The 27,861-nt window shown below is 44.1% G+C and overlaps 1 protein-coding gene across 1 annotated transcript in view; it reads right to left on the minus strand.

Moving 5' to 3' along the window:
• Nucleotides 1-27,861, minus strand: part of VRK2 (VRK serine/threonine kinase 2) — a 424,890-nt gene that overhangs the window by 353,611 nt on the left and 43,418 nt on the right. Inside the window, 2 exon segments of the mRNA XM_078649306.1 lie at nucleotides 4,762-4,849; nucleotides 14,887-14,956. Of these exon segments, the coding sequence (XP_078505432.1) occupies nucleotides 4,762-4,849; nucleotides 14,887-14,956 (158 nt within the window).

The following is a 27,861-nucleotide window of genomic DNA, read 5'->3' on the forward strand; positions in this document are numbered from 1 at the left end:
GCCTACCCCTCTCATTGCCGCAAGAAGAAACACACCGACATCACCACCGCGGGAGAACAGTCCCGGCCCGACCACGAAGCCAGGCGCGCTTGCCTGAGTGTGGGCAGGGCCTGCAAGGAAGTCCGAAGCCTCGCGGGCTCTTCAACGAAGTCCCGGGTCCCAGGAGGCGGCCCAGGTGAAGTGCAGCGAGGTGCTGGCATTGGCGGGCTCACGTGTTGGAGAGGGAAGCCCCGTGCCTTCAGCCAGGAAGACAGAGCCGAGACCAGAGGAAGCCGGTAGGAAAAGTCCTGGGAGAGCAGGGGACGGTCGAGGCACAAACTGGTGCCTGTCCCCTGCTAGAAGGAGTCCGGTGGCCATAGGAGTCCGCCCGCGAAGAGTCCCGGTGAGTGAGGGCCTCAGTGGGGGACTGTTGGTGGTGGGGAGGCAACAGGGCACAGTGTCGGTGCCCGCCCCCGTTGGTCAGTCTCAGGAGACACAGGGAGTATCCGTGCTGGCCTTGTTTCTCCAGCTGCCTCGACTGGCAGTGGGCAACTGCAACATGCAGCCATAATTGTTTTGAAGCCCCCGTGGGGCTCCGCCAGGGCCACAGTGCCCCGGGGGCTACACAGCGGCGCCGCAGATGCGGGTCACTGCACCGAAGGAGCATTTTTCTTTTTCTGGGCTCCAGAGTGGGCCCCTACGGGTGCAGTGGTGCCCATCCTTCATTTGCTGCGCAGCTGCACCGCATCAGGGTGGGCAGGACATTGACTTTGGACATCCCTGAGGGGGCTCCAACGGGCTGATACTTTGTGGGCCCAGTCATCGTTAACTTGAGAGTCCCAGAGGAGGGGCTCCCATGTTCCCATCCTGGCCTGATTTACTTTACACAGCTGCCCTGCAGGACAGGGGGCAGCTGCAACGCCCTTGGGCATGTTTATGTGGAATGCCATGATGTTTTGGGGTTCTTCGGACTTATGCGTTCCATCCGTAAAATCCTCCCACTACTCCCGCCCCTATCTAGGAAACTCTTGATTCAAGGTTTGATCCTTGCCCGGCTAGACTATAGCAATGCTGTCTATCTGGGAGCCCCTGAATCTACCCTGGCCAAACTCCAGCGAACTCAAAACGCGGCAGCCCGGCTCCTTATGGGCCTCCCTTCCAGAACCTCTGCCAGACCAGCGCTGAAGGCCCTACATTGGCTTCCAGTGCGGCAGAGGGTAGAATTCAAGGCGATGTGCACTGCCCACAAACTCCTCAATGGTCTTGGCCCTTCTATCCTGAGAGAGACATGGTCACCCCCTACAAGGCCCCTAGACTCCTGCGCTCTGACAACGAACGCTTGGCCAACGTCCCGAGATTCAGGAAGGCACGCACTGGCGGTAGACGGTTCGCAGTAAAAGCGTCTGCAGGATGGAACTCACTCCCCCGCTGCCTGCGACTGGAACCCTGCCACCTCCTCTTCCGTAAAAAACTGAAAACTCTGCTTTTCCCCAAATAAGCTCCCCTTCCCCCTCTGGTCTCCACTTGTATCATTAGCGCGGGGATGCCTCCGGGTCACCAGGCGCTTTATAAATCGCTAAATAAATAAATAAAATAAATTCTGCCCATATCATGGCCCTAGGCTCACATGTGTAGGCCCTTGGTGATTTAGGTTCATGGTTTGTGCCCCACCTGAATAGGATTATTGCCTAAGGAGATGCCCCATCGATAATTTGCAGCAATGTTTTGTGTTTGGACATCTTATGGCATACAAAATAATGGTCTACGCGTTTCGAACTCCTACATGCCGGCATTGAATGTACGCGCTGCGCGAATTGGGTCGCGCATGAAAGAGTCACTCTGAGGTTGAACAGAGGGTCCGTATCTACAATTCTAAAAGAAGAGACAGGTTAATAAAAAGTCTCTACAAATGACTTACAAAGTGAGATATTCACGCATGTTGTGGGTTTGATTGTGTCACGTCGGGTGTAAGTGAGCAAGGTGTTTCTCCAGTAAAATCTGTGAGGTCCTGATGAGAACTCCCTACCAAGTAGGAGTTCGAAACGCGTAAACCGTTATTTTTTGTGCCATAAAATCTCCAAACACAAAACTTTGCTGCAAATTATCGAGATTAGAAAAAATTGTTCTCTATGGCTACAATTATATGTATCATTGTATCTAATATTCAATTGTAAATAGAGTTTTTTGGTTATGTGTGTGAGAGTAAATCAGTTGAATGTGGGATGTGTTGAGTAACTGCTAGTGTTGAATGATTTAGAATATGCACAGTTCAATGTTTTATTTATTGTAAAAATTGTTTTTGTATGTTGATTGTAGAGTTGTAAATGCTAAATTGGTAAAATGTAACCAACAAATGTACTTTAAGAAAGAATAAAAAAGTGATTGATTCAGACTGAATTACAAGTCTTGTACCCACATTGTGTTTAAATCCAATGTGCCATGGTTAAAAAGAAGAATTGAAGAGAACAGTATTGGCAATTGTTTAGTTTTCTAGTATGTAAGTGCAAGCACTCTCTTCTTACTGCTGTAATCAGGAAAAGAGCCATGACTGTTTGTTGTCCACATTGAGCACCAAAACCGAGAACCCAACTGATATTTCATGACAAACTACTGTGGTACTTTCCGAAATGTTTTAAAAACTGTTTACATCTGTGAAAAAATGTTATGGCAGTCTTCATGCTCTAGTCTCTGTCAAGCTGCTCAAACTATTCTTCTTCTGTCACACAATACAAAGAGATGAAGCCTTGTGGAGCACCCACAATGGGCATGGCTTAAGTCTGTGCACAGCATGGCTGACCGCCTGCGGAGGTTGGGGCACAGCACCCGGTTGGAGAATAGCCCTTGCACCTACCTGCTTATGGCATTATGAAGACATTCCATTTTTTTGCAATTGTTAGGGTCCGTTGATCCTCTTTGAGCCCATCAATGGAGCTTTAGGAAAACATGAAACAAAATGTGGTTCTACACTGGAACTGGGCCCACTGTTCTAAAACAAAATTGCAAAAAACTTTTCATTATTAAAACGAATGATGCATTTATAAAGTGAAGGTGGTTTTAAGAACAGCCTTTTTCTCCATTAATGTTTTGTGTAGACTTCTAGATAGAAATGGATACATTCCTTCAGGTTGCTTAGGAAAATCGTTTTTGCCTTCTGCTGTCAAATACACTATCTCTTTGGAAAATTCCAGGCATGTCGAATGTTACTGATGTAGAGGGTTCCCATGGCATTGTTCTCAGGCGCGCAATGTCCATAGGGCTCAAAGGACATCAGCTCCCCCCCACGCCCTCCCCCATCTTGTGTGCTTCCTGGGCACAGACAGGTCTTGAGCTGCTGTGGGCTGGATGGTCTGGCATCCGTCTTATTGCAGCCGCACCCGAGTACTTCACCAGTCTTTAAAAGACCATTTACTTGTTAACGAGGCTTTGTTTTTTTCACCTGTTCGTTGAGCCCCTGCCTATTCCTTTAAGTTGCAAATTCCTTTTGCTGCCACAGTGTGAGAATGCATTTCCTGAAAATTAACCTTCGGCTTAGTTTTTTTTTGCAGTTGTATACACCTTCAGCTCCACCCGAAGGTATTGAGGCACTTTGCATGAGCACCAGTTACATTATACAAAGGACACATTGGTGGAAGAAATAGCCCCCCCCCCCGTTATTTTTATTAGCCTCGATTCCCTCCCCCCCCCCGAAATTTGGCTCTAATTGCGTCCCTGAATTGTTCCAGTGATTTGGAGGATTCACTTAGTTGGCATGTTTACGCGATTTATCGATGTGTGGGGAAAAAACTGGTAGGACCATTTCCTTTTTTACCTTTGACAGATGTCTGAATATACAAAAGCTGTGTAGGGCAAGAGATGCACCAAATTTCCACAGATTTTTCATTTTGAAACACAAAGCAACAAAAGTGTCTCTACCTAAATCATTCCCCTCCACATTGCACAATCATTAAATCTGGTTGCTCACATGTCGAAACGTTTTCCAAAGGTAAATGTTTAAGGTAATTCATTCCATGGATGCCAATCCATGTAACTTTCACACTGGGCAATCCCATATCCTTATCAACTCAGCAAAATCTTCCTGGTGCTGGAATCCAGCAAATAAGTAACTCTACCAGGCAGCTCTAACGGGAAACTCCAAAAAGAGTTGACTCAGAACACTACGATGTTTCGTAAACTTTATATGGGGTAAAAAAGGAAACTTTTACCTTTGTACCAAATTCCAATCTAAAGATACAGCTCAAACAAAATGTAGACATATAATGTACAAAGTGGAAAATGAACTATATATTTAAACACTTTACCCAAAAGCAACGGTGCAATTTCTCTTAATCTTGGTATGAACTATAACTTTTTAGATTTGGCTCCATTTACCACAGTTCCAAAAGTGTGCACATGCTAGGCTGAATCAGAAAACAGCCCTCCTCCCTTAGCCTAAATATTTGCAAACACACATGTACACACCTGTCATTTACAAGCTGCTGTGAGTGCCTTGGCCCAAATGAAGACAGCAGCTGGTGCTAATTTAAAAATGGACACTGGAGATTATGACTCCATTCCATTTTACACAGAGCATTACAATGGAACTCCATGTGACATCCCGGTATCTAGGCAGAGGTGTAAAAACACAGAAGTCCAAAAGCAACAAAAAAGGAAGACACCACGGATTTTGATGTATAAACCCCACTTTGGTACAACACCTGTGTCCTGAAAACATTGTTCTAAATACTAAGAGTGAATCTTTCCACCATTTTACAATGTGCAACTCAAAATGTGTATAATGTTTACCTCTTCCCTCCGTGTTCTGTTGTGCCAGTACCCCAATAGCCAGGAATTCCTAGGTATCGTAAACCATTCTTATGAATCCACTTCTTCACTGCAAATGAAATAAAAAAAATAAAGCATGAAGAGAAAAGTGTGTGACCTCCACTTCAAGAGCTTGTATCATCAGGTACAGCCACATCAAACAACAATTCACACTGTGCCCCAGAGGGAGGCCGCAAGTTTGCACACATGATGACAGTACAACAGTTTCATGAGTCAAATCCCAAACATCCTACTGACAATAATATATCCAATGCCCAGCAAAACATTATATCAGAAGCAAACTCGCAGATATAGGATGATGCTGCCCCCAACTGTTAGACCTGGCATCCTTGGCGTCGTTTTCCCCTGTATTTTTGCCTCTGCCTCCTGTATTTTGGCTGTGTGCTGGACTTTGTTTTAGGTGGTCTAGATGCTTTGGGCAGTTTGCCACTGCGGATCAGTGCCAAAGTGCAAGTGTTCCCTAGGTAAATTGTGAATATGGATTGGTGTTTCCATGATTTGCTTATCTAACTTACTACTACGTCTCTTGTAGAGTGCACTATGTGTGCCCAGGGTCTGCAAGTCATCTGCTGCTAGTGGCCCTGCAGCACTGATTCTGTCACCCACACAAGCAGCCTTGCAAAAGGTCCTCAGACCTGCCACTGCAGTGTCTGTGCGCAGTTTGGTACTGCCATGTCAACCTGGCAACTGCACCCACTTGCCAGGCCCTAACCTTCCCTTTTCTTACATGCGAGTCACCCCCGAGGTGTGGCCCATGGTACTCCTGAGGGCAGGGTGCAGTGTATGTGAAAGGCAGGACATGTCCTGATGTGTGTAACATGTCCTGATAGTGACCTATAGTGAAATTTGTTTTTCACTATTGAAAGGCTATGTCCCATAGGATAGAATAGGAGTTTATTTATAACATCTTTAAATATAACTTTCCATTGGGCCAAGATGGGAAGGTGGAGTTTGGTGTGCCTGAACTGAGGATATTAAGATACATCTTTTAGTAAGGATGATTTTTACATTCTGTGTTTTAAAATACCACTTTTAGAAAGTAGGTGTTTTCCTGCTTAGCCATCCTGTGTGCTTCTGCTGGTTTGTGGATTGACTGTCTGGCTTTGGAGTGACAAGGGCTGGGGATGTGCATTCACTGTAGACAGCCACGGGGGGGTTGAGGTGTGTCCTGCCTTCCCTGGATGAGTCTGGGCTGGGCTGAATAGACCTGGGCTGCATTTAGAGTAGGGGGAGGAGATTTCCTTTCATCTGATGGGCCTGGTCTGCCTTCAACAATGCTGTCTTGAACTCCTGCCGGGAGACTGGACCAGAGAGAACATAACTGGTTTTGACTGAGCACAGAGCCTCTCTGCTACCAGAGACCGAGGAAAATGATGTATAATTATTGGGGCCCAGAACTTTAGAATACTTTGGGACTCAACAGGAACCTCTGCGAAGGAGAAGAGCTGGGAAAGCTGAACGAGAAGTATTGCCCATTTGCTGTGTGCTATTTGGGGTTGGCCTACAGTAGCTCTTTCTGCCAAGGAGAGGATAAAGACTTTGCTGTGTCTCCTGCTTGAAGAAGATCTCCAAGGGAAAGTAGAGCTTGCCTCCTGTTCTGAAGTCTCAGGGACCCAAAACCTAACCACCAGCTCCCCTGAACTTCCTTGCTGGGAGTTCTAACCTGCCAATAGGTGCCTGTTGCTGAGGTGGACCTCTGGAGGTTGTTCTTGCTGCTGGGACCTGGAAAAGAGACTCAACTATGAGAAGGGCAACACATCCATACCCGTTTCCGACATATCACTGCCATGTGGGAAGAATTTCAACGCATCCCCATCGTGTCGCTGAGGAAACCAACGCAATGCCTGCCCACGGCCGGAGAAGTCACTACACGCCGAATCCCGTGCACCGATCTTCGAAGTACGAGTTCACTGCATCGATTCCAACGCAGGCCCTGTTGTGCAGCTACAAAACCAACGCATGATGGGACCGCAGCTGGAGAGATCAACGCAGCGCCACTGCTGCTGCCGCCTCGAGACCTGACGCATTCCCGATCTCCATGCATCCCACCATGGTGCCAAGTCTTCATCAACGCCGAGGCTGCAGTAAGAAACCGATGCAACACCTCCATGCACAGTAATAAACCAACACATCACCTCCCCTGCGTGGCAGTAAGGAACCGAAGCATAACTTCCCCTGGAGTAAGGCACAGACGCCTCACCTTCCCTAGGCTCAAGGAACCGGTATATCACCCTCCCTGCAGCGGTTTTTGTTTATGATTGTGACGTGTCCAATCTACTTTGTGTTAAAAGTGTTTCATCTATAGTTTGTTATGGACAGAACGGTTTTTACCTTCTAAGGATTACATTTTTGATTACTATATCATGGATGTTTGTTGTTGTTGTGGTCTAGTTCGGTTTAGATAAAGTTTCCGTATTTTTCTAAACTGGTGTGGTGTCCATTTGTAGTGTCTTCACTGTATTACTGTATGTGTTCACAAATGCTTTACACACTGCCTCCGAGATAAGCCTATCTGCGCGTGCCAAGCTACCAAGGGGGTGAGCAGGGGTTATTTGAGAAGGGTATCACCCTTTCCCTGATTAGGTAGAAGGGTCCCTACTGGGACAAAGGTGCAAACCATTGCCAATTAGAGACCCCCATTTAGAACACAAACTTTAAAACATTCAGCAGAAATCAAAGTCAAATGTGAGTTAAGAAAAGAGGATATAAAGATGCAGAAAATATTCTGGTTCTCCTATGTTTACCATTACTTAGTAAACAGGCATTGAGCAAGAGACTATTTTGACATTTGCATAAGGAAAAAATGTGTTAAGCTTTCACTTGACCCTGAGCATCTTTGATTTTTCATGCAGAAAGATTTCAAAGTGGGCAAACAATATCAGAAGGCTGCCAGGACAGCAAAACTGATACTGGGGTGAAAAAGTGGTTGAAAGCAGCAGATATGTGAGGATTTGTTTGTTACAACTGTGCATTATAATCTAAGCTCTACGTTAGCTGGGGGCAACTACTGGTTTAGTATGTTTCAATCTAAATGCCACGTCTAGAGTATTATATTTGGTCCGATGCTGGCTATCACCTCTAGGGTATGGTTTTCAGTTCTGGGGTACTTATCTAAAATCTTGCACGTTTTGCATTCAGTTTGGGAGGTCAACACTGATGTATTATGCAATTATGAGGAACCCGATATTTATGACATTCACACAGCACATTCCTGCACAAAGTGCACTTCTCTGCCGGCGCCTCTAGATGCTGTGTTCATTTGTGGAGGTAAACTCCGGTGGAGTCTGCCAAGTTCCAGAGTCCTCATTTGGAGTAATACGTCCATTTTGAGACACCAGCTGCAGCACTGGTATACATCAGCAACCCAAATACTAAGGTATGCGGAAGAGCTATGTTACTAGATTGGGCAACACAGAGGAGCTATTCACAGGCAGCAGGATGGTTGTATGAAGGAGCCACACATGCCATTACCACGCTTGCCTTTACAACGCGTCCATGACAATGCATACGCCTTTACCGTGCAAAATATTACCACGCTTATGCCTTTACTATGCATGACCTTACAACGAAAATGTATTTCGCAGGAAAGTATAAAGTCTTGTATGACCTCACATATTACATCACTCATGACATGGGCAAGGACATCACTGATGACATCTCAAATTACATCACTGATGACATCCTCCTCTGTGAGTGTGTTTCATAAAGATTTCAGAGGCTTACAGATATATACAAAGCTACAGCATAACTTAAATTACTATTCTTTCTGTGCTAGTAATTAACTATATAATTTCTAACATATCTACTCTGAGTGACTGTGTGGCTGTCTGTATCACACACTGAGTGGATGTCTGAGTGGCTGTATCAGTGTGTGAGTGGCTGTATGAGTGGCTGCATAGGTGTGTGGGTGGCAGTATGAGTGGCTGTGAGAGTGGTTGTAGGGGTGAGAGTGGCTATATGGGCGAGGGAGTGGGTGTGTGAGTGTTTGTATGGATGTGTGAATGGGTATGTAAGTGGTTCTGTGTATGTGTGATTGGTTATATGGGTGAGTGAGTGGCTGTGTCAGAGGTTGTATGGGTAAGTAAGTGGGTGTGAAAGTACCTGTATAGGTGAGCAACTGGCTGTATGTGTGTGGGTGAGCAAGTACCTGTATGGATGAGCAAGTGGCTGTGTGAGTTTCTGTATGGGTAATTTAGTGGTTAAGTGAGTGGCTGTATGACTGAGTGGATGTGTGAGTGGCTCTATGGATCAGTGAGTGGGCTGTGAGTGCTTGTATGGGTCTGTGAATGGGTTTATATATATGTGAATAGTTAGCTAAGGGAACTAGAACTGCTGAATTTCACTGGTTTTGTATGAGTGAAATCTGAGCCTAACTATAACGTCCTTGTAGCCTTTGTTTTTTTCAGTGAATTACTATTTTTTAAATCCTGTTTCCTAACTAGAACGTCCCTAAAACATGTTTTTTCAGTGAATTTCTGTTTTTTTATCCTATTACATAACTATAACGTCCCTAAAACATGTTTTTTTTCAGTGAAGTTCTATGTTTTTTTTTTAAATTGTATTTCTCAACTGTAACCTGTAATCTTTGAGAATGGGTATGTGAGTGGCTGTATAGGTTGGTGAGTGGCTTAGCATGTCTGTGAGTGGATGTGGGACTGGCGCTAAGGATTTTAGGCATTTGCATACTTAGGGTATTTAAAAGGGAAAACTCAGCACTCTCCAGGAGACGACAAAAAAGAAACCACTCTTCAGAGTAACTACAAATCAGATTGTGCTCGATTAGATCAACGATGCATTCACCCCCATTAAGGATTTCAGATTGTTTTCCAACGTGGAATACAAGAGGAAATGCATTTGGTTTGCCTTCGCCAAGTCCAAGAAGTCATGATCGTTTGTGCTGTACTGAAGTGGAGCTTCAACTGGGGCACCCTCTATGTTTATATTTGTATATGCTTCCTGTTGAGGTTTAATTTCTGTGAAATGCGCACCAGAGCCAGACTGGAACCTCTTTTTTCCCCAGAAGAGTCCCCAGTTTTGCCAAAAAGGTCTACCCAGCTGGAGAACTTTCATATTTTTCAAATGTAAGTGCTACCTTGTTGGGTAAATATCTCATGCATATCCTGCACTACAGCTGTGTAAAGGACCACAGGGTAATGTTTCCAGTGAACTTGTGTGCATGTAATTTTGGCACTATGATTGTTCAAGCGTCTTCATCCACCAATCTGTGATAACGTGAATCCACATCAAGAGAAGACAACAAGACTACAAAGACGTGAATCTCCTCCAAACAGGGGTACTTCCCTTAACTAAATGACATTATGTATTCATTTTAAAAGTTTTATATAGCACTGGCTTGACCCGGAGGTATCAGGGCGCTTTACATGAGAACGAACATTGTTCCAGAGCATAGTTACAAGTTACATGAGTTGCTGGAGCGTAGTTACGTGTGTTACAAGAGTAGTAAAAAATAGACATAAGAAAAAAAGCAGGCAAGGGGAGAGAGAATGAGGGGAAAGATGATAGGAGTAGGAGAGGAAGATAAAGAATAAAAAAAGGCAAGAAGTAGGGGAGGGGGGGAAGGAAACACAACCCAGCGACGAGGAGAAACAGTGTCCGACGTTCGGCTGGGTAGGTGCTGGCCGAATGGTGAACCAGGGCCAAATTCCTCTATAGCTGTATAGGACAGCTCCACCGGTCATTGGCCACAGGTTGCTTGGGCACCGGAGTATATATATAGAAGGTTCTAGTTTCCGCCTAAGATGGCATCGTCAAAAGGAATCCAATGAGGGCACCGGTCTCGGTGTATGGTGCTGTGCTCTCAGCGGTAATTGTATCATCCCCACACCTCTGCTGTGTGTGGCTCCCTTGATGCTGTAGACTCTCTGAGGGGTCTCTGAAACTCCATTGCATAAATACTGGAACCCTCCCCACCAAGGGGAGTGGAGTGCTTTGGTAATGGGCATCATTCCCACACCACCATTGTGTGAGGTTCCCTTGACGATGTGGACTCTCTCAGAGGGGTCTCTGAAACTCCAGGGCTTAAAATGCTGGATCCCTCCCCAACAAGGGGAGAAGGAGTGCGTTGGCAAAGGGCACACCTGTGGTGGTCATTAGAGGCATAAAGGTGTAGAGTGGTATAAAGGTGTATTGCGTGGATGATGTCTGGCCCCCTTGATGCTTTTGTTAGAAATGGAGGCGTGAGTTCTTCCAGTTATATGCGGCCGGTGTTTACATTCCACTGATCACACTGCTCCTTCGTTGTAGGGGACATTGCTGCCGGTTTGTCTGACCACGGGGATCCGTCATGTTGACATAAGAGCTTCTTTGTTTGATGGAGATGTCCTCGTATTCCACTTCATCAATAATGCGTCACCACAATTGCCTGCAAACAGGCTCCAGGGCATTTTGTTAAGCGGTCCACAAACGTGAGAAAGGGAGAAGATCTTTGCATACTACTTACCACCGGGGTGAATTTAAAATTGAATGGGGGAAGGGGGCTCCCTCCGGAACCGCTTATGCCCCTATAGACTCCATCACCCAATGCCAGACCTTAATTTAATGGGGGAGCGGATCCACATAGACCCCCCCCCCTTCCCCAGGGCTGGCCACATCTCCCTGGGTGCCCTTGTCCCACCCAGGGCACCCAGTGTGCACGTTGGGGCCTCCTGCAGGAGCCGGCATTGCTCTCACACAGAGGGAGCTTCTGGAAATGTAGCTCCCTGCGTGCAAGAGCAATACTTTCATCTCTTTCCCTGCCTGCATGTCTGCGGTCAGGGTAAGAAGAAACCTCCGTTTCCAACATGCTGGAGTGGTTTGACAGCTCCTTTTTTTGCTGGAAGCGGAGTGTTTGCTGTTACTTGGTAGGAGCTGTGAGCTCCGGCCAAGAAGAAGCAAACCACTATTTTTCCCAGGGTGGACGCCTCTGGAGATAGCAGAAGCTGGCCCTGGAGCACGGCAATCCCCAGGGCCATATATGGCTGCAGGAGGGAGGCCAGGCGTCCCCCTTCTTTGTTCTGCACGGGCCGGCCCAAGGAGTTGGTGTTGCATGGGGCCGTATATGGTCCGAGAGGGGGGGCCGTATACAGTCCGGAAGGGGGGCACGCGGTTCCCCCTCCCTATTTTTTTTTAAATTTTTTTTTTAAGAGTAATTGCCCTGGGGTGGTGGTGATCCCCGGGGCTGGGGATCCACGAAACCCCCCTTTTTAATGTTTATTGTAGTCCCAGGGAGGAAGTGGTTCCTGGTGGGGTCCTCAAGGCCCCACGATTATAAATAACATGAGGCTAGGGGAGGTGCTGGTCCAAAGGGCATAAATAAGCCCATGGAAGTGGGCCACGTGTGCCCACCTCTCTTTTTTAAATAAATATCTGCATTTCCCCGTGATCTGGCCCACCCAGGGGCGACATTAAAAACAAACATGGGAGACCAAGCTTTTTTTCTTATGGCGACATTCTCGTGTATACTCAAATTTTGCCAAGATTTTTTTTAACGCTTTTTTGCCCTGCCGGGGGCCCTGTGGGACACCAGGAACAAGGCTAGGGGTTATGGTATTCATATCCTACCCCTTTATCTTTTTATTTGAGTTTTTTGGGGGGCTTGGCTGAAGCCAAGTCCCAAGATGTCTGGCAACACTTTCTGGTTGAAGTGTTGGCAGCCAATCATAGCTCTGCAGATCTCTGCACGAGCTTGTGATCATTTGTGAAAGCTTTGCGATCATAAATATACAAATTTGTGTTTCCTTTAATTTCTCAAAAACTACTGAATGGATTTACACCAAATAACTTAAAACGTGATTTGTGTGCCAAAATCTACCTTTCTGCCATATTCAGTGTAATTCTGTCCTAAAAAATAACCTTGCCAACCAAAAACTCCTAGCCACCCTAAAAATACCTTTGCCACCCAAAAACCCTCACCCACCCTAAACCCTAAAGATACTCTTGCCACCCAAAAATCCCTACCCACCCCAAATCATTAAAAAACCTTTGCCACTCAGATAACCTTACCCACCCTAAACCCTAAAAATACCCTTGCCACCCAAATACCCTCACCCACCCCAAACCCTAAAAATGCACTTGCCACCCAAAAACCCTATCCACTCTAAACCCTAAAAATACCATTGCTACCCAAATACCCTTATCCACCCCAAACCATAAAAATACCCTTGCCATCCAAATACCCTCACTCACCCCTAAACCCTAAAAAGGCCTTTGCCCTAACATATTATAGGCAGCTAGAAAGACAAATAGACAGCTATATTTCCATAGGAAAAGCGTTTTTGGCCTGCCTATATGACGAAACCTGAAAAATCTTTACTGAATTTTCCCCAAAAAGTGCCATGGTGAATTTTGTTGGGGATGCTTTCAAAAAGCTTACCCACCACAGATACCCTTAACTACTGTGAGGTTATAATCACTAGTTAATACATGCATACCAATTGATATGTTGGACAATGGTTACCTTAGCACTACATGGAGAGACTGGACAAATACAGAACTGGACAACCAGTCAGAAACAAGGCTACAAAGAAAAGTCGAGTTGGCTCCAAGGACCTATGATCTCCCGTGACGTCGACTGTGTCTTTTACAGACCTAACCAATGCCTAGGATCATTCGAGGTCCACGGCAAAAAAAGAAAATAAAGTTTGCTAACCTTTTGTTTCATTTTATTTTCTTTGTTTGCCTTTTTTTTTGTATAGTGGGAAGTGACTTTCCGGATGCAATTCATACAGTTATGCAATACCCGCCTGAACAGTGTTCAACACAATCCTTTAAAAGGGTCTAATAATCTTGTTCATGAATAAAGGTGGTTATAACAACTTAGGTTTTATGCACTTGATGTTCAATAACTAAAAAAAAACACTCACCAAAAATCCTACTTCTAAGGACAGATTAATATATTTGTAACTTTAGTAGTGTTAATTATGGACTGGTTCGGAGTGCTCACATTTTAGGATAAGGAAGGGGGAGCAAAGGAAAGTAGTAACCCATCTCAGAGGGCGAACACATATTTCACAACACCCATTTCAAAATCCGATTAAATAGTTATGCAATATTATCGTGACGCGCAATACACAAATCGTCTATGCCATCTACCAAGAGTAGGCGACAGCTCGCCGCACACCACTCATTATTTAGAATGTACAACCAAGGACTTCACCCGCACCCTCACAACCCATACCCTAACTCACACGATCCAGGCTCGCACCCCCTCCTATACTGAGCAAAAACAAATTTGCATCATTCTGAAAGACTTGCAACTCATAGGTCTATATTACTTACCCAGTGTGTAAGACATAGGTCTGCACTAGAAACTTAAAGGGCAAAGGACTTGCAACTCATAGGTCTATATTACTTACCCAGTGTGTAAGACATAGGTCTGCACTAGAAACTTAAAGGGCAAAGGACTTGCAACTCATAGGTCTATATTACTTACCCAGTGTGTAAGACATAGGTCTGCACCAGCACTTAAAGGGCAAAGCAAAGCCCTTTACCACTTTCATTTAGTGCTAGACCGAGGATTGCAACTCGAATGATACAAAGATTTGGGTTTGCTTCACCATCTTCGAGTAAAGACATGAGAACTGGAGTTAACGTGCCATTACTTGCCTTATTTTAAGAGAGGAACTATAGCAGCACGGTTTTCTTTCAGAACAAGAAGCTCCTAATCCATGCAACCACACAAGGCTCCTTTCATTTTCAGAATGCTTCGGGGGGGAGAGGGGACGGGGTGGGGCGGGGGTACTGGGCTCAGCAATCACACTTCCTGAAAATGATGTGGTGGATCCAAAACCCGTGATGTGGTGGACCCATGACCCGTGTCTTGGAATTCCCCAGAGAAGAGGGGAGGAGTAAGACAAAAATACATATTGTTCCCTTCGCATCTAATATGCATTTGGGTCGTTGGTTCAGCCCATAGCTAAGGCAGTGCCAGTTCTACACAGGCCTTGTAGAGCAGCACTGGCAGAGGCTAGTCAGATTAAAAAGTCAACACAAGACTTTGTTTAGGCACAAGTAAATGTTTGCATCAACCCTGTCCTACACATGCAATGAGTAATTTATTTCACATAAATAATCGCTGCAGTTACTTACTGTCTCCTGATTTTGCAGCACGTTGATAAAATTTTAGCTCCGAAAACAAAGGTCCATTTTCATGATATTCCTGTGAACAGACATGTATTAGCTTTTCGATTTTGTAAAATATTTTTATATATAACAAATGCACAATCTTTACAGATTTTTTTGTTTGAATATGGTTATTGAAGTTTTTCATTCATATAATACAATGACAAAGCAAATGACGGGCAGCATGGTATACAATGGAAGACATAAGGACATATAATGCAGGCAAGATATTGTGATAATCATGTTACGTTGATAATGCAGTTGAGTTACAGTAGTGAGTTTTACACCAGTAAACCCGTATGCTAGGATAAACACTACAGCTTAGCTCTGATTTAAGACACATGTCCAAAAGGTACACATCTGAACTATTAATGAGACTTCTGCATGGTAACCCCTGCAATCAAAATGTAGAAGAGACGGTACGGCAGGCGAATCACGGCCGATGTTGGAATCAGATTCATACATTTTCATGGACTTTTAGCAACAAGAACTCGAACAAAACAACTTAACAGGCCACACGGCTTGACAACCTGCTGTCACCCCATCACAGACAGATGCCGTATGAAATATCCACCGCTGATGTCCTCGAAAAGTGTGCGCGCGTGAGGGGCGTTATGAGGAACCAGACAAATAACAGCAGCCCACAACCTTAGTCTACATGTCCTGGGCCCCTGCCACGATATTATCAGTAACCCATGGCATAGTGCTACTCTACGCTCGCAGAGCATGAGTAGTTTGCGCTACTACGCGAATTGCACGTAGCACAGTGCAAAAACGCATAGTGGGCATTTTTTGCTTGCTCGCGGTCCTCAACGTCAAGTTGGCGACTGCGAGCCAGCAAAATCAACATCCGGTTGAGACTTTTTCCTTGTTCGCGATCAGCAACATCAAGTTACCGATCGCGAGCGTGGAAAATAAGCCTCCCAGCGAGATTCTGAACTCAGGGAGGTCAGGTTTCTCATTGCGGGTGGTTGCGTACGCTTGCGATCGCTCGCAATGAGAAACTACCAGTCCACTTTGAGAAAGCTGCTGCTCGAGAACAAATCTACTCGAGCGGCAGAAAACGACCGCTTGCACTGTGCAAGATGCCATCTGCGATGATTGCACAATGCGGACAAGCAACTTCTTAAGTTAGGATTTTGTATTAAGCCCAAACCTTAAGACAAACGTTAGACAAAATCCTAACTTTACTACTCCTAAATGCCTTTTGTGAATACCGAAAATCATAAAGTTAGGATTTTGTCTCCGTTTACTTTTGTGAATCGGGCCTGTGATTTTTATGTAGTCCTTCATACCACACTCTTACTTTTTAGGTTTCATATTTTCATTGCAGAAAAAGAAAAAACATACATCTACAGTGTGCATGTATGTGGTACTTCTATAGTGCGCACCTAGCAAAGAGAGCAGAGAGCTGTACATGGTCAAAGGCAAGCTTATAGTCAGCGAGCAAAAGGGGAGGAAGTGGAGTTGTGGACTGTTAATGCATTGTGATGTAGTGCTCTCAAAAGAGGTGAGTCTTCAACTCCTTCCTAAATTGAAGCAGCTACTGGCTGGTTGTGATGGCTTTGTACATGATGCAACTAGTTTTGAAGATAATGCAGGCAGGCAAGGGAGCCAATGGCGTCCCACCAGGGTGGGGTTGATATGATCATATTTCTTCAGACCCTGGATGAGACGTGCTGCAGCATAGAGGATGCCCCTAAGGGATACCCGTGTGGTGTTTGTGAGACCATAGAGTAGGGAATTACCACCATCCAGATGTGACAGTAGAAGGGCTTGAACAGCAGTCCTGAAGTTGCTTTCAGGAAGAAATGGTTTGACTTTCTTTAGAAGAGAGAGCTGGTACCAGCTCATCATTGTTTTTTGGCAGTGCATTCCTTGAGGGATCATTTGCTGTCCAGGGGGAATCCACAAAGGGTTCAGCTGCTTAGACCTGCGTTAACAAGTGCTGTGAGTTTTTGTATCTGACTTTCAGCTTTGCTGGTTGCCAAAATGAATACTTCGATCCAGACACAACAGGCTCTTCATTATACATTGTAAATGGCTACTTATGATTGGTGCGGTCTGGCTGCAGTCTGCAAATAGAGTGGCTTCTCCCTGCGGATTACCCTGTCTCTGTTTAGCCACTGCACACAAGATTACCTTTCTGACTGCTGGGTTACTAAATCCCCCAGTCACCATCATCTGGACTTCCACATTCTCCCCAAATCACTGGTGGCGAGCCAGCAGGCCCTATGTACCACCACCCCTGCATTGGTTGAGCCAGCCAGGATACCTCTTTCCAGAACTTTGTGGACCATCAACAAAAGAAGTCCATCTTACTCAAAGGTTTTCAGCACTCTCAGCGTTTGATGTTGCTCTCAAAGTATACTCCATTAAAATAAGTGAAGCATCCACTGAGGCCCCCTTTCGATCAATGTTAGCAGCTGGGCTCTGCAGGTCTCTCACTATCAACAAAATTAAGGATTCACTGTCTGAAACCCATGACTTTGAGCCTCCCCTACAGGTACTCACCTCGTTCATCGTGTCAGACAGTAACCTGACACATCGAAGGAAGATCTTTATTTTTCTCCTATGTTCAGTTTTTCTTTATTGACCTTAGGAGCCATTTCTCATAAGTATTTGTCTTCAGGGAAATTATTTGTCTGTCAAGACAATCCTCGAAGGTAACAATTGGGCCAAGCAGTAATCTGTTGTAGGCCTAGAAGGCTGTAATGGCCCCGTTCTCCAGCTTGCCCCGCCATCTCTAAATCACTCTTCAAAGCCACAGACCTTCACTAATCTCCAGGCACCCTCAGGCTGGTCCCAGCAACAAACCCCCACTCCAGCTCAAGACTGTCCTCTCCCATAAAACCCCACGCCCCTGCATTTATCATTCAATCATTCAAAGGATGGTTCGAACTCTGCAAAGGATAACTTGCAGGCTGGTGCGCCATCTTACAAATCAATAGTCCTGAGAGTTGCTCACTTTCACTTTTTCAGCTTAGACACAACGTCCCGCTCACCTGCAGAATGCAACACTAGCCCAGCAGACAGTCATGTCAGTTCCATGTAACAGGGACAAAACTGGAACTGAAAGGGAGCAGTTTTAAACAGAGCATACAGTGGCTCATACACATAGAAAAGCCATGAACACCGCTGAGGTGCAAGGACTAAGGTGACCACCTTCAATTACAACGCCTCAGGAGACTACACTATAGATATGTTTATAAATTGTGACACAACATATGTAGTGTATGTTATAGTGTGCTCCTGCAACATGATCTATGTAGGGAGCACCATTAGAAGATTAAGGCACAGAATGATGGAGCACTTCAGAGCTCTTAAAAATGGTGATACTCGCTACCCCATTGCATCACATGCAGTTCGAAATAGTGAAAAGAGAGACCAACATGTGTTTAGCTTCCACGGCATTGATCACATTAAACAGGACACCAGAGGGGGCAACAGACAACTACAGCTGAGGAGACGAGATGTTTTGTGGTTAATGAAATTGAAGGCCGTGGAGCGGGGTTTAAACGTTGATAATGAATTTGAATATTATCTAGGCCAAGACTGAATAGAATTAATGTTAAAGAACGTATTATTGCTATTACTGACCAGAATATCTTATATTGTACTAGGTAACGTTTAACTGGGACTTGTGATGTGTATGATATGTATACCATATTGGTGGACTTGTGTGGTACATTTCCTTCTGTATAGTAGTGATTATGTTATAACTATGACTTGGAGAAATATATGAGTGTATATTTTCTATGTTATTTCTCCTCTCTCTAGAATTTCTCTTTCTTCCATCCTGGTTTATCTAAAACATTACTCTCTATCTAACATATTTTATTGATACATGGAGGCACAATTAACTAATGATAAGATTTATTGATATAGCGTTCACATTTTACATTAGTCCCCGACATTGGTTGATTTATTTCTCATATACTAATTTATGGCAATTTAATATGGATATAGTTATGAACATGACTAATAACCTGATGATAGAGGTGTGGATGTTAATATAACAATTACACTAGGATACCAGCAGCCAATAATGGTGATATGAATGTGTTGCCCCTGCATGTAACCACATGGTAAGGAGAGTTTCTTTCTGCTTGCGGTACTTTAAGTAGCCGGATTATAATAATATATATACGTATGGACTCTATTTAATTATTTACAAGTGATACATTAACTTTGCAAGAAAACAGACCCGTTAATATTAATATTTTAACCCTGAAACACAAGGAGATGTATAGTAGCGACTACAAGATGGCACCCAGGCTCAGTTACGTTCGTTGGTAACTGCATGTTTATTACTTATAAGCTCATTAGAGTGTTAATTCGTAAACCGCGAATATAAACTAACATGTGGTTAGATTTGACAATACTATGAATGTATTTCATAATAATACGGTTGTTTATCACATTAACCATTACAAGATGGCGCATGCGTACTAACACGCAAAATAGCCGTTATAACATGGCGGCCGTGCTGATCGCGGAGTTACTTTCGGACTGTCAGTATAGTATCAAGGTGAAATTATGAATCGATAATAATGATTAACTGTGGTCAGATTTACTGTTACCACGAGTTTATCTGACATAAGTTCGTTTTAAGCGCATTATCTACTACAAGATGGCGCCTACGTTCTATCATGTTAAATAGCCATTGCAACATGGCGGCCGTGCTGAACGCCGACATTTATCGCGGACTGGAAGTAAGATATAGAGGTGAGCTCCGGGACCGGAGGGTCTCATGCTGGGGTATGCATTGATGTCGGAAATGTTGCTTACATGCAACTTTATTTATTTTCAGAACACAAACGCGTGGTTACGATTGTGATAACGATTAAAGCGGAGATACAAGTTGTGGATTATGTGAATATTAAGGTGAGAATTAACAAGTGTCGTAATTGTGATAAACCCATAGAGATATGTGGGGGACAAATGTGAGCTGGTGTCTTTAATTTTTCGTTTTTAGATTTGTGTCGTTGAGTTACAATTGATTATATGAAGATGAGATGATACTCTCATGCCTTCTATTCTGGTGAGTTGATTTTTAGGCGCTTTAATATAGCCTTATAGCCCGCCGTAGCGGGCTATACTGGCTATTAAAGGCCCGCTGAATCGTTAAAGGCCCGAGCCGAAGGCGAGGGACTTTAACGAAACAGCGGGACTTTAATAGCCGTATAGCCCGCTACGAAGGGCTATAAGGCTTTTAGAACATTCTGCCACTAGAGGGCAGAATGTTCTAACAAATTAAACAAAGGGTTCTCGAAGCTCGAGGGGATATAAATCCCCTCAAACTTCGAGAAGCCTTTATAGAACATTGGAATGTTGCTCTGCGGGCCTTTACCGGCCCGTAGAAGCAGGGAGCACTCCATTGTCTGCAATGGAGCTCCCAACATTCCAATGTTCTAATAGATCTAAAGGGATAGAGAACTTCGTAAAGGTGTTTAGTGGACACTTTTCATTAATAAGATTGGTGGGCGACTTGATGATGTTTGACTTAGTTTATGGATATTTATAATTTAATGTAGTAGCTGATCATGACATGTAGTCTTTGAATATGTTTTCTAGATTTTATGGTGATTGAGGAACTATTGACTAATATGGATTATCTTGTAAACAGTGTATATTACGGAGGAGAATAATAAGGATGGTAGGTGGTTGTTGCCTCCATATAGTTATGTCTTACTGGACTTGCACTAATAATCTTATTTGAATATACATTTCCGAATACCACTGCCATATTTGGCACGTTTGGTTACACGCCGTTGCACATACTTTTGGTGATTTTTAGTTTGAATTTGGTCTTGGATGCTTCTTTCTTGCACTTTTCTTTTTAATGACACCGGGTGGTGTGAGGGTGTATCCCTTAATTTAAGTAAAATAATAATCAAGTGATACTACACTACGTTGTGGTATCTTAATGATGGTAATTACTTTGTCTTATATAATGTCATTTGGGTTGCAGCCCTGAAGAAGTCTAAAGTCAATGTACTGACTAGACGAAACACGTGTTGGCTGCACTATTCTATGTGAACCGGATTTTGAATCTATTGAAGAAATTAAACTTGGACATTGCCAATAGAAATACAACAACTGGAGAACTGCTGTTCTTAATTATTACTTGGAGCGCTCGGAAGAACTTTCTGTTATGTTTTAAATCACCAGAAGGTGGTTTAAGTATGGCGTTGTGGTAACCGACCTTATTCCCTCCTGGAGCACCAAATTAAAATTTGTGATATTGTGACTTACCTATATTTGCTGTGTGGTCTTTTCAAACTGTTACCCCTTCTTTTTTAATGAGGTGCATAGAGAAATGTTAGGAGGGAAACAGGGTAGATGCAACCGATAGGCAATCAATGTTGCTCAAAGGCAGTTTAATACGAAAGCTAGGACTGCTTGTTATTTGGTAACATGGACTTTTATTTATTTCATACTTCTCAAATCCTCTTGAAATTGCATTAAAACATTACCCACACCACACTCCCAGCTCCTCTACTACATCTCCCCTTTGAGGCCATATTTTAAACTGTACTAAGGTGCAAGTCCACATTTCCACAGAAAGTTGAGTAACAACTCCTACTCTGTTGTTTTTTTCCCTGTATAAAAGTGCATGCTAAAACAGTTTAGGGAGGAAGTTCACACTGGACAGTCATTTGAGTGCTAACAGTTCTTACTGAGAGTACGTCCTCATCATTTTGTCACACAATCTAATAACAAGTCAGATCTTTCTTTCCCACAATGCAGTTGTCATAACTGTACTGCAGGTTTGTGGTCTGCAATCAACTAGACATCCAGAAAATTTCAAAACGTGTCAAACACTTGGGAGTAATAAAATATGTGAACATATAATCTTTCCTTTAGATGACAAAAAATCATTTAGTTCTCAATCAGACTTTAGAGCATTGCAAAGCAAGTGGAGGGTCAAAATGTTCTTTTAACGTTATCCTACATTGATAATTAACACTGTTTACAAGTACACCACATTTTGAATTTATGGAAGGGTTTATTTCTTAAAATGGATTTATGGAGTGTCATAGCTATAAAGGTTAGAAAGCTAACACAATTAAATGTTCAAACCTGGCTGTAGCCCTGTTTAAACTGCATGCCTCATGTTCAAAAGGACCCGGTGATGAAGTCAGTCTGGGAGCTATAAAGCCTACTCTAGTCTACACCTTCTTACTGGTGCAGCTTGGTTGACAAATACTGTCTGTGCACTTTCGGTTTGGATCCTACAACAAAGTGAATGCATGAACCCCTCCACCGCATAAACAGAACTGTATTTCCAGAGAACACAGAAAATCTGAGGCACAAGTGTTCTTCCAATGAGCAAAACTGAAAGTTTCTACATTTCCTTTAGGGAACTAGAAGCAAGAATGCAATCCCTAAAGGAGATTGCTAGATACATGATTGACAAATGATTATCTACCCAATAGGAAAACTGGTAAAGCGAGACACCACAATAGACTATTTTCCCAACAGTTAAGCTAAACTTTTAGGGAGAAGTACAATTAAGTAGGTGGAGGGCAGCAGGAAATTATAGCAGACAAGGAAAAGATTATCAAAGTCTTCCATCAGTAATACTGTGTACATTAGAGTTCCCCACCATGTGTGGAAAAATCGGACTTGGAGAATATGCACCTAAGTTATTGCAAAAGCCTCATAAGTTTAGACACCATGTCAGACAAAACATCAGATGTTTACCTTCCTAAGCATATGGCTTATCATACAGACAAACATGTACTGCCTTACACGATATGAATGGGTGTTACAATCAAGTGTAACAGGATAGTCGTGAATGCCTTAGTATTCACTAATCTAAAACCAACCCAACCCATCATGCTTTACATATGCACTAAAGTACGCACTATTGATCATTTGGAGCTCTAAAACAAAATTATAGTGTTTCTTGGAGAAACTTGAATGCTACGTGCACAGCCTCGTGGTTCCCACTGTAAATATGATAACAGATTTTAACCTACCTTGAAACAATACTGACCTTCATCCAAATTAGTCCACGGATTCTGTTTCTTGTTATATCGCAGTGTCTATAGAACAGGCTAAAGTGTATCATATTGTCAAGTCTACCAAGTTGTAGCGGGGACAGTCAATCCACAGAGGAAACGGGCATGTCAACAGACTGGTGGGCAGTGACCCCCCTCTCACCCGCTTCTATCTCCTCTCAGCAGGACAATCCTTATCTCCCCAAAGAATGGCAAGACGAGACGGAGTCGCCATGGACACCTGAAGGCGTAAATAGACACGGCGCCTTTAACTGGAGAACCTTGGAGAACGAGACTCCTCCCCTCGGGAGTGTCATCACGGCAGACACGTCAAAAGAAGGAGGAACCCGGAATTTGTTGGACGGCATTTCCCTGGAGGAAGTAGACGGAGAGTGCGAGAGAAGGAGAACCGAGAAACCGAAGATAGCTGAGGAAGAAGACGGGACGGACCAGGTTCCAGACTACCTGTGCAGGAACATCATGCCAGGAGGCCAACGTCCTAACGAGCCGCCCCGCCACGTTCCCACGGAAGGAGCGTGGCTCAAACAGGTACGGGGCAAGGTTGCGGGTTGGGTGGGTCTGAGCAGTCAGTCTAACGTACTGCCTCAACCCTATAAATAGTGTAAATACCTGTACAGTCCCTGCTCCTATATATCCTCTCACGAGCACTTGAGCACCGGACAGTCAGCTGCATATCACTTGAGCACTCGGTGTCCCTCACTTCCTGGTCCCTCGTATCAGAAGCATCCCGAACAACCCCCTAATATCTGCCCTTGTGTTTTTCTCTTGCTTTTGGGGTCTGGACGGACCGGAGCGTTCCACCTGGTACCGGACATTTCCAACCTGGCGTCCCCGAAGTTTACCAAGACGGACCCGGCAGCTTTTGCAAGAGAAAGCTTCAGACTCCATTACTCCTGCGCCAGTCGCCCCTTTCACACAAGTTTACAAGTGCATAGCTGGCACATTACTTTCATGGTATACTCTGCCAATTATACCTTCGAGACCCTGAAAGAAGCTGTTTCAAATGGCAGACATTGACTCACACAGTATTGGTCTCTACCACATATCTAGCATTCTGTAAGGAATTTAGACCCTGCTCCTACACTTGTAAGAAAGACATTTTCAACCAACCTATTTTTAAGAATCTAAAAAGGTCTTTGTTGGGCCTTTTGCCGAATCATTGCGCAACACTGCTTAGTGCTGCCACCCTCCAGGGGGTGTGCTTATGAATTGTAGAAATATATGTGTCAGCCATGTGGATTATGACATTTCAGTCATTATAATATGTAAATGACTAACATAACGTCCTTTAAATGTTACAATCAACTACTTAGTAGGGAGGCAACTTAAATAGAGAGATTCCATCCATAAATCAAACCGAAGGGTTTAATGAGTGTGTATCAAGGAAGGGAAACATCATACACATGAACCTGGTATGCATCCCCCTCCAAGTACAAAAAGGAGAATGTAACTCAGAATCAGCAACAATAGCATTAAGCTGGTAGTAGTAATTCTCACATAAATGGACACATTTTTCTTGAAAGATCACCAAATACATTGTTAAAGCATCATAGCTCTACCATGTTTGACGCATTAGTTGACTTTTAACATATGGTTGACTTCCCATCTGAAAGGAAGACGCAACTTCATTCTTTAGCTTCTGCAACATTGGCGACTTTAACATATTTATTTATGTGATTTTATATAGCGTATACTTTACCCTGAGGTGTCAGAGCGCTTTACAATACAGTGATGTACATTACATGAGAAATTCCAAGTAACATGGTAGAGGTGACAAAACGTGTAACTACTACAATTACTCATGGTGAGTGTTACAGATTTACAAATTGCATAGCAAATAAATAATACAAATTGAACACTAAAGTTGGAGTGATTAGGGATGCAAAGGACAGATTACAAAATTACAAAGTTGAAGTGGAAGGTCGAACTAGCTCTCCTGTCAGTGTCATGAAACAGTCAGAGTCACGCTAGAGGCGTGTGGAGGGGCGCTAGGCAAGGAGAGGAGAATCACAGAAGAAACTGTCCTTGGAAGATAAGAGCTTTAAGGTCAGGTATGAGAATGCAGAAAGATGTGGTGGTGTGGATATTTGGAGGAAGCGAGCTCCAAATTCTAGTTGCATTACTTGAGAATGATTGTGCCATAAGCCTTTCCCTTTTGAAAGTTAGAGGTTTGAGTAGTAGGTTTTCAGCATTACGTGAGGGTCTGGAGCCACCTGAAATTTTAAGTTTGTTGGCTAGGTAGCAAGGAGTGGAGGTGTGAATGGCTTTATAGGTAATACAGGCAAGCTTATATATTGACCTAACTTCAATGGAAAGACAGCAAAGAGGTATCAGCAAAGATGTGATATGGTTGTTTCTTTTCGCCCCGTGGACTAAGCGTGCCGCCGAATGGAGGATAGAGCTTAAAGGAGAGAGGCGGATCTTGGAGAGGCCTGCAAGGAGAGAATTACAGTAGTCCAGCCTAGAGAGTACCAAAGATTGAACAAGGTTTTTCAGGTCTTGTTCCAGAAGGAGATGACGGATCCCCCTGAGAAGGCATAGTTGGTAGAGTATATTCTTGGATACAGCGTTAATTTGGGAGTAGAGGTTAAGTCTTTTGTCCAGGATGGCTGCTAGGGATTTAGCACTATCGATCATGGTAGGTTTGCAGATGAGAATGTTCAGATTTCCCATCCATGATTGCACAGGGGGTGGAGAATTCGAGTTTGAGGTAAGAAGGAATTCGGCTTTAGAGGGATTTAGTTTTAGGTGGTGAGATGACATCCATTCTTGAACAGAGAGGAGGGTGGGGCCGAGGAATGAAATGGAGTGTGCAGAGGACACTTTGAGATAGAGTTGGGTGTAATCAGCATAGAGGTGATAAAGGATCCCAGACTTCTGTAATATGTCACCTAACTGTTCCATGTAAAGATTGAATATGATGGGAGCAAGTATAGAGCCTTGAGGAATGTCATGATCCACAGCCTTTAAAGAAGAGAGAACGTTTTCGATTTTGATCATCTGAGATCTGCCTGTGACATATGATACAAACCATTTAAGAACTACGCCTTCAAAACCCATTCTTTACGAGTGTTAAAAAGTGTGTAATGGTTTAAAGTGTCAAAGGCTGCAGATAGGTCGTTCAGGAGGTAGGAACTGCCTGAATCGGGAACACAGAAGGTATTGTCGATAATCTGCAGTAGAGCAGATTCTGTGCTGCAGCCTTGATTGAAGTCAGATTGGAATTCATCTAAAAGGTTACTGCCCTTGATATGTTGTGTGGGTTGCTCGGCTACACATCATTCAGAGATTTTGGCAAGGAAAGGGAAAACGGTGATGGGGGGAAATTGTTAATGTCGCTCACATCAGCGGAGGGTTACTTCAGTAGTAGGGTCACCTGGCCTATTTTGAGGACATCAGGAAAGGAACCTTGACTGAGAAAGAGGTTCATTAGACTGGACCAGATGGGGAGCGTTTAGGTATAAAGGTCTATTGCAAGGTCGCTTGGGATAGTGTCTAGAGTGGCTCGAAAGTATTATTTTTAAAATGTTCTTGAGGAGGGTGTCATCGGTGAGGACGTCAATGCTGTGCCAAGAGCCTTTGGATATGCATTCCTCATGTAGGATTAGATGTGAAGTATGGTCGAGGAGAGCATTAACTTTTGTGTCGAAGAATTGATCTACTGCTTTCTTGGGTGGGTCAACAAATTTGATGTTTGAAGATGAGGAGGCGTTGGTGGTAGTTTTGATTAGGTCAAAAAGTTTCTTTGGTCTGTTCTTGGCAGAGTCAGAGGGTTCTGAAGTGGTTTGTTTTTTCACGAAAGATGTGTTTGCATGATCTAGCACATTGGAGATTAAAAAGACTAATGGTAGAGAGCGACCGTCTCCATTTCTTCTGCAGATACCTTTAATTTTTTCTTTTATCGTAGAGGGATTTGTTGAACCATGGGCAGAGGGTGTGGGATTTTCTTTATGTTTGAAGCTACATTGGTAGCTTGTGCAGGACGCGCACCATCTACCAGTAAAGCCTAGTGTGCTCGCGCGCTGTATGTAACCTGCTTCCTCACTAATTTTAAAACTGTTTATTTCTGTGTTTGCCGCATTTTAACTCTTGACTCTCTGCGCTGCTGACGTGCATTAGCTGTCCGTAAACCTAGTGTGCTAGCACGCCGAATGCTACTTGCTCATTTTAAAAAAAAACTGTACGCTCTCTGTGCTGCTGCATTTTAGATTCACTTTCCTACCTTTGTGCACATCCCGCTCTGCTCCCCGGTCCACCACAGGTTTTACCCGCTTGAGTGGAGGGAGTACTCGGCACCTTTCTCTCCCCACCCCGCTTCCGGCCAGTAGACCGGAGGGGGCGGGGCTCTTCTCCTACTTCATTGATGCCTGTTCCTCCGCGCAGCGGACGTGTGCAGCGTGGCGCCGCCGGCACACCAAAGGCAAGCCCGTCTGCGCTCGCCCGTGCCCGGCCAGGCGCCACAACCCCTGCACGTTTTTCCCTCGACACTATAGTCTATAGCCTCCAAGTACTGCATTCACTTAGAAATGAGGTGAACCCTAACTGCAAGCACTCATTCAACGCCATCAATGCCCAATTCAGCTGCTTTCACTGCAACTATTCCCTCCAACCATTTAACAAAACCACGAGTCCTGCGAACCCTTACTCCCTCTCAGGATGTCTCTCCTGAATTGCAGGTCATTTCCTAAACATACTTCAGAACTCGCTCTACTCCTGGATGAACGAAAACTCGACGCTCTATTCCTAACGGAGACATGGCTTTACGCTGAAGCTGACCCCGTCATCATCCAAACCCTCCCCCCCCCGGTTACTCAATAGTGAGAAACAATTGCAAGACTGGTAGAGGGGGTGGCATAGCTGTGGTGTTCAAAGCCATATATAACTGTCGTACCACCACCGACCCTTTGATCGG

The sequence above is a fragment of the Lissotriton helveticus genome, chromosome 6, assembly GCF_964261635.1.
Source record: "Lissotriton helveticus chromosome 6, aLisHel1.1, whole genome shotgun sequence".
In the NCBI taxonomy this organism is placed as follows: Eukaryota; Metazoa; Chordata; class Amphibia; order Caudata; family Salamandridae; genus Lissotriton; species Lissotriton helveticus.